We start from the raw sequence: 13,041 nt of genomic DNA on the forward strand, positions 1-13,041 counted from the left end.
TCTCTTGCTTTGGTCTGATTTCTTGGATGAGAGTTAAGCGTGGCTGAGGAATGAGTGCAGAGTAGCTGACACATTCTTTTGGATATGGTAACAATTTGCCTTCAGCAATGCTCACTTTAATAAGTGTAATCTGGAATCTGGTTTATATTTATCATTATTTCAGCAAAGCTTAACTTGAGAACTCAGGCAAAACAGAAAAAAACAATCTGTGTACAACTCCCAAAAGCCAAGCGAGAACTACCTGCTACAAAGGGTGCTTGAGCAAATGTATTCATATTCAGTGCAGTAATTATATTTAATCCTCATTTCAGCCCAATTACAAAATCAGTTAATGAGGGTAGCCCTCAGTTGAGGCTTAATTATCTTTTGATTTAGCAGAACATTTAAATTTTCTGATTTGCAAAAGAAATTCAGGAGACGAAAATCACTTAAATGATCTTCAAAGAGAAACTGAGGTAAAGCCTGCAAAAAAATCCAGTAACAGTGGAATTATTAGCTGTACATAAAGAACTTCTGAATCTATTGAGAGGCATTTTTTAATAATGGGAAATTATTTTAAAATGTTTAAAAAACTTGTAATACTACCTGATATTTTTATAGTATTTTCTCAAACATCTCTGAGGATCAAATGTCACTTTATATAAAGCCACCGTTAATGGAGGATAAGCAGAATAAATAACACACAACCAAAAACAACAACAAAGAACTGGATTCTTACAGAAGGGAAAAAGCCAGAGAAATGGCTGAAAGAGTCTTGCTTGCTGACGGGTCGAACCAACACAGTGCGTCTGTTCAGCTTGTCAGTGCAAGAGAGCACCACTCCTCCACAGTTGCCTGAGCTCCGAACACCATCCTCCATACTGGAGGTGAGGAGAGTGAAAACAGATGCAGAAAGGGACAGAAAAGGCAGGAAGACACAGGAAGGTGGAAAGGATATCATTAAGAGTAGAAAAAGATAAGCATAAGCATGAAATTAAGGATGATTTTTGGTAAATGAATTAAAGAACAAACTGATTAAACCAAAGACCTTGCACCAGCTTGAACCAGCTAAAATACTAAGGAATGGTCTTATACGATGGGGCAATTATAATAACATGAAAACAGCTGTTTCATATTTTTAGAATTGTTAACTTGTAATAAAGAGTGTAAAATTGTGTTGTTAAGTGCAAATTTGTAACTGTAACTCAAGTATTTAAATCATTTAAAATGAACGTCCATCTTAATTTGTTTGGTACTAGTATAAGACCATCACCAGAATACGACTTAATCAACAAGAGAAAGGAGACTAATTTCACAGTCTCCTCCCACACATGCAGCAGGGTCCACATGTCAGAGACAACCACTTTCCCAATACAGAAAAGCTTTGGATCCCACTGAATATACACCTATACAAACAAGAATGACTGTCACCAGATTTTATTGGCTTGAATACTCAACCAATCAGGACCACTGGACAGACAGGGGAATGGGATTCAATCACAATATTTTCTAAAAAAGAATTTAAGGTGCAGCAAAACACTGCACCAGTTGATGCCCAGAGTTACATCCATAAATATATATTTTTGTTTGTTTTCCTGTCTGCCCAGCATCAGCAGAGATGAGGGACTTTGATTCGCAGCAGCAGAATGACAGAGGCTTATTATAGAGAGTCCCAGTCCTGCTGTGGGACAGGCAAAGCCTCACCACTGCTGTCTCCTTGCACTGTAGAATGAGTCCTTCATAGTGGCCGGAGTGCCAGTCATGCCCTGGCCTGGAGAGACACACAGGGCCAGACTTAAATTGGGCATCTGGCACTACTCACACTGCTGTGGTAGTTTCCTGATAATATCTCTTTAATGGCAACAGTACTTACAAATACATTTAGATAAGTGAACCACAGACTGATATGGACATTTTTATCAAACTGCCAGCAGCCTGGAGGAAACATGCGTAAAATGACATGTTCTTATAAACAAAGATAATGTTATAATGCTCTAAGATAAAGAAATAGAAACGTGTAACAACATCAACAAAATGATCTAGAATGAGATTAAGGGAGGGTGTGATATTAGTTTTTCATATGGGCATCCAAATGACACACCTGTAAAGCAGAAATAAAAGGACATTAACATAGGGACAGACAAAATTATCACTTTCAATGTGCAATTCTATAGAAACACAACACATACAGCACATAACATACACACACATCCTAATTACACCTGGCAAATCATGTATGACAAAGAACTTTCACACTGAAAATGTTCCAACACCATCTGCGCCATTTCTTCATCACCACCCTCACTCTGCGTGTTCACCCCTCATAATTACTCGCCGACAGAGAACTACAAGTTCGGTGAGTGAGGAATTGGCTTAGTTGTGGGCATGCTTCATTATCTTATGTGTGTGTGTCGGCTCTTTCCGTGAGTGTGTCTATGTGAATATCTCGGTAATCTCCCCACTTGGCTGTGAGAGTGACTAATACACATGGACCCCCCACAGCTCATCATTCCCCTCTTCTCTTGCTCTGCTCCCATCCAGTCACCCTTCGCTCTCAGCCATTTGCAAAACAGCTGGAAGACATCAGCTTCAATTTGTGTGTAAGATGCTCCTTGGAGTGACTAAGGGTGAACTAACTGTCACCAGCTTCCCTTTCTCTCCGGCACTGGGAAGCATCCCAGCATTTCAGAAGTGGTCAAGAAACACCTTTATAAGTCAAGACTTGCTCAAAATAAGGAGACAAAGTGGTTGGATGAAGATCAGAAGTGCCAGAATAACAGGAAACGCCATTTAAATTTTAAAATCCAATCATCGGATCACTCCCTTGCATCTTAATCTTCCTTTAATTTCTTTCCACTGCTCCATTACAGTATTATGTTTTCCTTAAGAATGGCCTTTCTTTCATTTTCCAATGCACCTCCACCCTTTCTTTTTGATACAACCATCATTCAGCTATATATGTGCCTCCCATATTTGCTTCTCCTATCTAACTTTCCATTCATTTTTCAAAAGTGAGATAGCTAGAGCCAGATGAAACACTTTCTCTGTCAGGCTTGTTTTTAATCTGACCCACTGCACACAAATAATGTGGGCTGGGTGATGAAATACCTAACAATTATCTGTTCAGAATGATTAATATGGACTCTAACCTCTGTGGACTCTCTTGTATACGTGGATGATACAGATTAGAGTAGGCCACAAGCCCAGAGGTCTTCCACTGTGTCCTAAACAGCCATGACTGTAACCTGGCTCAGATGATGGAGTGTGTCTCACTGCCAAAACTTTGGTTGGTTAGAAGTGTGTTGAGAACACATTGTTAAATGCACATTAAACTGAAATAACCTAGAAATGGGAAAATTGACCTATTATCTATTTAGGAAGGCATAGAGGTCTACTGAAGAGATTAAGGTTGGCTCTGTCTCAGAAGCAATTGGTCACACACCTGTGAGAGCAGAGTTGCATGATATGACCCACAACACCTTCACACCCTGAAATTGTTTAATTACTGATATTATCCTGGCTTGGGCTGGTACTCCATACTGGATGAAACACATGTGGCCTGACAGACTGTAAATCAGCTGACTACAGTGAAACAGGGAGGTCTGTGAGAAGTTTGCTCGACAGTTGAGTTCAAAGCCAAGGCGAGTCCCACTCTGACCTGAATTAAAATTCCTGGAGGACACAGATAAGGTGATTTAAAAATCTGGCAAATCAGAATCAATTTCTATTATCAAATCAGCGGTCAGGCTGTCATCTGCTAATGTTGGGAGTTCGATACAGGGGCAGGGCCCAAAAGGTCCATCACACTGTCACTGCCTGGCTAAATCAGAGGAGGAGGCACTTATAGGAACAGTTCTATGCAGGCATAGACCTGAAAACACAGGGAAACACTCACTGGTCCGCTGGATGCAACATGGTGGGGTGCTTGATCACTGTTTCATTATCTCCTCAGATTAAGACATGGAGAATTGCCTCCCGCTAAGTGGTCTCTTCCCAACAGAGCAAGACCTCAGGCACGTACACAGTACACACTTGGAGTTGCTTACCCCATCACAGATGTATGTGATCAAGACAAAAAGAAAGAAATACAGGGAGGAAAAAAGGGATTCTGATATTGAAAATGAGGCCACTGTAATCAATGGCAAGAACATGTGTGTGTGAGGGGTTTCACAGTGGTGCACTATGTACTTTCATAATATCAGAACCCAGAGCGAAATTACCCCATTTTGACTGGAACTTGACGTGGGGAGAGATTACCATAAGGATGTAGTGGAACATCGCCCAGTGGTTTTCCTTCCCTAACAACGTGTTAATGTTTCTGTGAATTGATTCAGACACCGCAGACTTAGAGAAAATGACTGACTGACTGAACTCCTCTGCTCTATGAGTCAGAGTTGGGCCAGCACAGAATCCATTCAATCCGTCCCTCTAGTCTGTTGGTCCATCTGTCTGTTAATCTGTGGTCACCACCACAACAGCTGGCGAGAAAGACGATGACACTGAGGTGATAATCTGAAAACACACCCATATGAGGACCAAGGGGAAACAGACAGTGTTGGTGGTATTGGTGGTAAAAGTGTGTGCATGTAGACTTTAGAGAGACTGTGAGAGCAGAAGCATATGGGGGCAGTATGGTCGCCGCATGGATATAAAAAGTTGGATTCATCAGCTAGTGCTGTATAATTAGCAGCCACAACAGTGTGGCTGGTATTGTTTGAGCTATGAGCCTTAATGCGTATGCGTGTGTATCATCATAGCAAAATGATGATCCAGTTACACCGACTGCCGTGGGAACTACTGCAGTAATTTGGAAATGTTGGTGTATGTTATTTTCAAAATTAAAACCTTTGAACATGGTGTGCCTTTGACTTTTGTCTTTGTTTAACAGGGATAGTGAATATAGTGGCGGGGGCACATGCAGTATAAAATCAGATTGAGCTGCTGTGGGTCAAATGGGGCATCACAGCATTTTCATTCAATCAAAGTGAGTATGAGGGTAGGTGTGAGTCATTATTATAATTACTACAATGACAGCTTAGTGCTGTATGTCAAGGGTTCTTGTCTATAGTTCAGGTGCGACATCATTACTAAAACCAATCATATATATGACATAAACACATTTAACTTTAACTGTTGCAGTAGAAGCACTCTACCTGCGTATGTAGTGATCGATGTTGAAGCTGCCAACTTTGCATTTGATCTTTGTGTACACATCTTGGACATCTACAGAGGCACTCAGGTCTTCTAGTTCACTGATGACACAAATTTCTGACAGAGACAAGGGAAAAAACAACAACAGAACATTATGTTTTCTGCATTTTAATATCATGAAGTTTATTCATGATATGTAACTTAAATCTTGGAGTGGAAGGTGTTGTTTGTGTGTGTGTGAATTTAATTTCTGTAGGCAAAAACGTGTTCTGTAGCTAATTCTGTCTAGGTCCATCCAGCTACCCTGGATACCGTGACTTACAGTGACTACGGTTACAATCTGTGTATACAGAATCATTTTGTGTAAATGCAGGCACACACGCACAAATCAAGAAAATGTAAGTGTGTGTCTCTACGCGCCTTCTGTGCAAACAAACCCACCCACTGCAGACACAGTGAGTAAGTTTTAAAGAACTGATTAACTTTGCATTGAACCAGGCCTGTGAGCTTAACTGATGGTTCTCCCTCATTGTTTCCACTGAGAAAGTCCCACAATCACAGACTGGCTTGGGAAAAAGAACTTCATGCGTGTCAAACTATGGTTGTTGTACTTTTGCCTTGTGGTGATTCTGAGAAACGCAGAGGTTCCTAATGGCTTATTAATATTGAAACACAAGTCCTGTCAGTTTTATTGTGGATACTGTGTGGAAAGAACTCTCCCAAGTTGTTAGATACTCTGAAAGTCGCAGTCTCCAACATGGTGTTGATACTGATGTATGAGTTTTCTAAACCCACCCTTGAAGAGGATTGGAAACCCTTAGTCCCTTCAGCTTAAATGGCTCATCTTGAAAGGAGGAAAGAGCACCACTGATTTGTGCTTTTAGCAAAGCCTGTGGAGACGCGTGCTTGAGTTTCTACTTCTAACCTTCCAACACATAATAGCATAACATTACATTACACCCTCAAACTAATAAATCTGGAATGGCTTTTTTTCTAAAAGACAAGAATCTTACTTCCTTTGTGGTGGAAAAACATATTACATCATAGCAGACTGCCTGCATTCATACTTGAACTGTGGCTTACTTATCAAGGAATGCATTTGTGATAAGGGGTATCTATGCATGCATTTATACAATTTTTGACGACATGCTCCGTGTGTTTGAGAGAGAGAGAGGGGGAGGAAAGAAAATACCCAGTGCTAAGTTCATCTTTTAACTCAGATGGTGCACATTAAGCCAAAATCCAAAGTAATGCCTATTTAGGATGTTGTCAAAGTCAAACCATCTCTGTGAGTTCGTCCAAAACATTCCATTTTGACCATTAAAGACCTTAAGCTGGGTGATCTGGATGACATATGCTAAATATTACAGTCGCCAATTGAAGGTAGAACTAGCCTTCCATTTATTTATTTTTCTTTCCCCTATTCCCTCTACTCCTCAGCTGCTTTTCCATTCTGAGTGGTTAATAAGTGAATGAGAAACAAGACAGGGAATGATCACTTTAATTGCCGATATAGAATGATTATTAAAAGCTGTGAATGACAAGACAAATTTGTATTTTAACACGTCCAGATTTTAGTACGCTGTTTTTTTTTCTTCCATTGTTTCATAAATATGTGGTTTTGAAAACATCCACACAAACACAACACTGGAATAGAACAGTGGAAATCTAATTCATATTTGTCGTATTTACATTTTAAATTAAAGAAAGTATTGTGTCAGTGATAATGTACCTGTCTTTTTGGCAGTTGGGTCAGGAGCAAACAGTTTGACCGTGACCTTGGGTAACATCCACTGCATCCAAAGGCTGACCTTCCCACTGGTACCACCAATATTGCTGGTTTTCTGCTCCAAAGTCACTGTGTCGGCGAATGGACTGTTGTCAGCAGTGGGCACTGAGTCACCCTAGGAAGCCAAAACAAGTTCTGTTTAGTCTAAGTTGGTATGATGCTTACAAACCAGAAGCAGTTTTTTTTCTTAATTCAAATATTTAATATTTCAATTGTTCCAATAACAACTCCAAAAAGAACTTCAGCATTTTAAACAACCACTCACTCACTCAACCAACCAAATTTTAGAAAACATTCAACTAAATCAAATTTAAACAAAGAATGACAGATATTCCAACTTTTCAGATCTTCTGAAAGACTTCCAGGGATTTAAGAGTGTAGTGTAGTGTCATCTATGTCAGATGATCTGAGAATTTATACATTTGATTTTATTTGGATGTCCTTTAGCTGAATGCTAATCTTCCGAGAGCCCAGATTCGTAGTTTGGTGTATGTCCTTTTATGTATTGCTTTCTAGGTGTGAATTGAGGGAGTGTTACAGTAGTCTAACCTGTTAAGTCAATGTGTTAAGTCAAACAACACTAAAGATTTGTTTGGAAAAACACACATATTTCATTATTTACTTCAACCATGTGTTCTACAAATGCTCGTCTGTGTTTGAAAGTGTTGTCGCATAGCATGTAGCCATAACAAAACCACCCGTGATCAAGCCCTTTGGAGAGTAAATGACATCAGTGTCTGGTGAGCAGAACTCAACTCAGAGCTGAGCAATGTGGGGGGAGAAAGGACTATTGTCTGGGGCTGTCGCTGATGTTCACCCCAATCTAAGCCACCAGCATCCACATGGCCCGCTTTCACTCAAGTGTGCCAGGACACAAACGCCTTGCAGCCTGGGAGAGAATGGGAAGTAAAAACCAAAGATGGGTGGTGAGGTGGAGGCAAGCAGGATGCGGCAGAAGAGGCTGCCTTCTGTGAGCTCTCATCTCATTACTAGGGGTTTGGCGTAGAACTAGGGACATTTTATTATTTCTGTCACTCTCTTCCTGGTAATCTGTTTTCCAAATATATATCTTCCTGGCTGACTCAGACAATATGGCAATTTGCAGCTCCAAGGTTGGAGGATTTCACTTTTTCTGCAGTTTCTCCCACTGCAGTGTGGTAATGATAGATTGTGTCATGGTTATCGAGCCTGGCTGTGGTCGGTGAGGTGGTTATCAACTGTCTCAATTAGAAAGCACACAGCTGCTGGGCTGATTACAGTGTCTTAAAGAGGATCCAGATGAAGGAATGATGTCCTCTCCCCACAATGGGGGAGTGATGAGGGACCTCACACTACTTTGCAAATTTAGTTAATTTGTGTAGATGAAGATGGCTGACAGGATAGCTCAATAAATGGAAACAGTATAAATACATTAAGAACTAAGCCAATTCAGAGTCCACTTTAGCGTGTATAAGGAGCCCTGGATATTGATTAGATAAATATAATCAGTGCACAGGACACAAGGCTCTCACACATAGACACATATAGAATATTAAAGTGTTTACAGTATGTGTGATGATCACACTGTGATCAAGGTTTTGTTTCTCTCTCTCTCTGTGGGTGTGTCTGCTGGCTTCTCTCCTTCTCTGATCCTTGGATGGTGATAGGACAATTACAACACACCTGCTGCTTATTGGTTCATCTACTCCTGCATTTAAGCCTTGCAGCTTCCTGTGTTCAGCGTCAGATTGTTTGTCTGCAACAGCGGTACGCAGATCAGACCATTTAGTACATAGAACAGTTTTTCCTTGTGCTAAATTTGAAGATTCTTGCCCTGTTTTTTCCCTGCAACCAATTATCTTCTCTGTCTGCTTCCTCTGGTTAAATGTGCATCCCTGCCACTGCTACTAGACCATTAGACCCACTACCACGCCAGCTTTTACCAGCTTTTACCATATATATATATATAAATACATATATATATATATATATGTATATATATGTATATATATATATACATATATGTATAGGATTCAAAATCCAACAATCTACAAATCTACAAAAGAAACTTCAAGAAATAGATACACCAGAGAGCAAAAATACAGATCTGAAATTAGGCGGGAGAACACTAAAACAGGGGTTTGGAAGTTCTGCAGGCAATGCTAAATTATAGTCTTGAGAACAAAGAAAAATATGGTGAACATAAATGCTGTACGAATGAAGAGACAAACCATAAAATATTAACACCTAATTATTCCAGAATGAAAATGTATTACAATTATGTTCCTAGTGGTCAAGGTGTATATGCATGTCAGTGAAGTTACATGAGAAAAGTACTAATAGTGTTCAGTCAATCTCAATCAGATATATATTCAACTGTCAACTGCCATTTGAGTGCTAATTGTTCTTGAGTTGGAGTCAAAACATCTTTCTCTCTCTCTGTGTGTGTGTATGTATATATGAGTGTGTGTGGTTTGGACTATTTGGTTTACAGTTCTGGCCACTTGGTGGGATTAGGCTCTGTAATGTCATGTGTGGAAACAGAAGCCAGCCGCTGGCGTAGTGGGGAAGTCCACTGTGTACTATAACGTGGTTACATCGGAGCATCAAACATGTGACTGTTCCGAGATCCCATCCAGAACTTTAAAACTCTCAGTCTCTTGCCGTTGTGAATGGTTTAAACCACAAAGCACAACCTTCGAGACTACAGAAAGTCTTCTTGAAATTTGAGGGCAAATGAAAAACCCTACTTAAGTTAAACTTGTCAACAGAAGGCCACTTTCAAACAAACATCCCAAAAAACAACCAAAATAACTTTACTTTCTTCTTCTTCTTTAAATGTATCATATAATTTCAGTGTGATATACACTCACAGGTAAGCTGAACGTTTGTACAAGAGAGAAAAAAGTGAATTATAAAAAGTCACATTTTTGAAGCAACAAGCAAAATGTATTCTACTTTTTGTCACGTATCAGGTACAACCATTTTTTGCATGTTACACCAAGTGGTAACTTTAAAAACTGGCTTCTAATATGCCCTGATTACAGTATTGAAATTGCAGTTTCATAATACTTTATATTATTTAAACTAATCACAATTATTGTCATCAAAAAATCCCCTCAGTAACTGTCATTGTTGTTAGGTACGGTCAATTCTAACCTAATTATCTCATCGCCTCAATTTGTAATCTGACTCAGAGGTAAGTTCCAGACTCTAGACAAGTCCTTTCTTAGCTTAGCAGATCTTCAACATAACTAATATACACTATACTGTAGTGTGTTGTCAACAGTGCTAAGAGACAGGACAGAGGTATGTGAAGAGTACATGGATTCCACTGTCTGTCTAATATATGCATGTGTTGATTAAAACAATCACAACTTGTTGCCATGAGTTGTGTTGCCACCACTGCCGTGGGGGAGAAGACCCTTGCTTGTTGTTAGAAACTCAGTCAGTGTGAATCCAGTTCCAACAAATTACGCCTTGGCACAAAACGGCTGTGGGTTCAGATTCTTTTGGTCACAGTAATCAAATTAGTCGTATACTGGCTTGACATGGGTGGAAAGTGTGATTACTTGTCTGCACTGAGGTAATGATTTTGTGTTTGTTGCATGAGTGATTGATAGGCTTGATGTTTTTACTATGAGCGTTTACCGCACAGACTGGGAGCAAAACAGAATTTAATGTGACAACATCCTGTAATTAACAGTTGTGGCTGCAGAGGCCGCTGTTGACGCAGCTCGGCAAAAGTTACAGTCAGCCCCCCATCAAGGTGAGGCCTTGAGGAACAGATGTGATGATGGGGTGTAGGTAGAGGTGGGCTCTGGCACGTTCCTGAGCTGCCAGAATGGGGCCCCAAACACACACAGGCACACACACATTCTACGAGGGAGCTATTTTCCCACACCTCCACAGGCCAAGTTGTAAAGTATACAATTTAATTCCTGGGCCTCTGCGCTATAAACGGGCTGAGGATCCGGGTTTATTTTCTCTGCAGAGTTTGTCTTTGCTCATCAGAGAGACCCAAACATTGAAAGACAACAGCAGGCTGGGAAGTGTCAAAGAAAGATGAGGGGGAGGCACAATATGAAAGAAGAGGGAAAGAAAGAATGGTTTACGATGGAGAGATGTTTGGAGAGTACAAAAGAGGGCCATGGAGAAAGAAAAGATCAATGAAGGAAACGATGAAGCAAAAAAGAAAAAGTGGAACTATGAAAAAACCTAACAGTTTGGACATTTAATTTACTGAGATGAGTGCCATGGTGAGTGTGATTATAGAAAGTTGGTTATTACTGTGATTATTTAGTGAGTTTAGAGGAGTCTTTGTTTTAAAGGTTGCAGTTGGTGGTGGTGGTGGTCAGGTTTTAGTCAAGTCTGGGAAGAGTTTTTTTGTTAAAGTTAGATTGAAATTTATGTTATAACATTTCTTTGGATTGGATTCACATGAGAGGAAAGACAAATAAAAGCCATGATTAAGAGAGTAACATGAAAGGCACAGGAGGCAGACGAAAGAAAAAGAAAGAAAAGACTAACACTGACTTGCATCAACTCATAAATACTAGCAAACAAATGTATATGGAAAATGTCACAGATTGGTTTGATTTAATAGAAGAGGATGGAGGAAGTGTTTGGGAAGGGAGTGGGCAGGAGGGGAGGGGGTGGGGGAGCAGCGTTGTTAAGGAGCGACTGCTACCACTACTGCTGAGACTTATCAAGCAGCTCATACGTTCTTGCTCAATCACTCCCCTCCCAAAGGACTAAACACTTCTACTTGTGTTTGTACTTAGTTAAACAGTGACAAGTGGGCAGGGGTCACTGTGGCCTTGTTATAGATGCACAACAGCATCGGGCATTCACTTCCACTACTGCCACTTTGGTGGGGTCACGAATCAAGCACATGACAACATATACAGGTTGATCACTGATTCAAATGTGAACAGATGAACCCTGATAAATGAAACACTTGAATGTGAACTCAAACATACACACTTTATTGCCTCTGAGGGCTGCATGATGTTTGAGTTTTGATCCAGGGGGGCCTCATATTGCAGACAGGGCCCTGGTGGTCAAAGAGCATTATTCCATGGGCTAGTTACCACTGCTTAACAACATAAACACATATCAACACCATCATTTTAATGTATCCTACATTCCTACAACACACGAACATACACATATTACACATGGCTCTAGTGGCTTAGGCCCCAACGGCATGGACCCACAGTTTGTCACTGTTGCTGCTACTGTAGGACTACTAGACAGATGAAATAAAACCACCTGCCACATGACATAGGATTTTGTTAAGCATCATCAACTAGGGAGCAAAGGAAAAAATAACACTCAACATTTTCTTGCACCCTAAAAACTCTGGACTGTAATTTTTCCATTGGCTTTGAGCATGCCTGCATATACAACTATACTTCACTCTGGGGTTTTGATATTTTATATGAGTGAAAATATAAATACAGGTATTGTTTTCCCCAAATTATCGGGCAGCTTTATACTCAATCAAGTGTCGGCTTATGTGAATCAAACAGAGCTCATGGCCTCTATGCCATGAGTAAGAAAAACTGAAAGAAAACACAAGCACTGATGGGATTTTTCCAGCCTTGAAAATCCTTCCCAAACAAATCAAAGAACACAATTGCATGTGTTAGCACTGACTCAGTTACTCATAACAATAAAAAGTACACTCACAAATCATAAATCATCTTCAGAGTTATGTATACAACAAAGGCTTAGGCAACATGTGCAATTGAATGACTCACAGCACTCAAAAAAGGACTTATAGGTAAGTGTTTGCAGAGTGTAGTCTCTTAATTAATCAAGTAGCGCAACATGAAAGGAAAGAGATCAAAAGTAGCAGATGCTAAATTCTCTGCAATCTGGGAGACAAATTAAATAAAACCTAGGTAAATTACACTTCGGTAAATAAAGTGTGTTCCATGATGGCCGTGGAAGATTTAAAAAAAAGAGAGAAAAGGGTGTCTCTTAGAGGTTCAGATGACATAATTCATAAAGATCATGAAACTGACTAAACGAAAATGTACATGTTTTTGTGCAGTTTTGTTGAGTATGACTCACTGTTCACACTGTGATTCACATGAATTGTGATAAATACAGAAGAAGAAGAAAACATCCATGCC

General features: G+C 40.0%; 1 protein-coding gene across 1 annotated transcript in view; it reads right to left on the reverse strand.

Annotated features, from left to right (window-relative positions):
- Positions 1–740: 740 nt before the first annotated feature.
- Positions 741–13,041, reverse strand: part of LOC122774477 (vacuolar protein sorting-associated protein 13B-like) — a 162,465-nt gene continuing 150,164 nt past the window's right edge. The window contains exons 26-29 of the mRNA XM_044033810.1: positions 6,863–7,034; positions 5,133–5,247; positions 1,684–1,750; positions 741–860 (exon numbers count right to left, since the gene is read on the reverse strand). Coding sequence (XP_043889745.1) covers positions 801–860; positions 1,684–1,750; positions 5,133–5,247; positions 6,863–7,034 — 414 coding nt within the window. The 3' untranslated portion in view covers positions 741–800. The remainder of the gene's footprint in view (positions 861–1,683; positions 1,751–5,132; positions 5,248–6,862; positions 7,035–13,041) is intronic.

This window comes from Solea senegalensis, linkage group LG9, assembly GCF_019176455.1.
Source record: "Solea senegalensis isolate Sse05_10M linkage group LG9, IFAPA_SoseM_1, whole genome shotgun sequence".
Taxonomy (NCBI): Eukaryota; Metazoa; Chordata; class Actinopteri; order Pleuronectiformes; family Soleidae; genus Solea; species Solea senegalensis.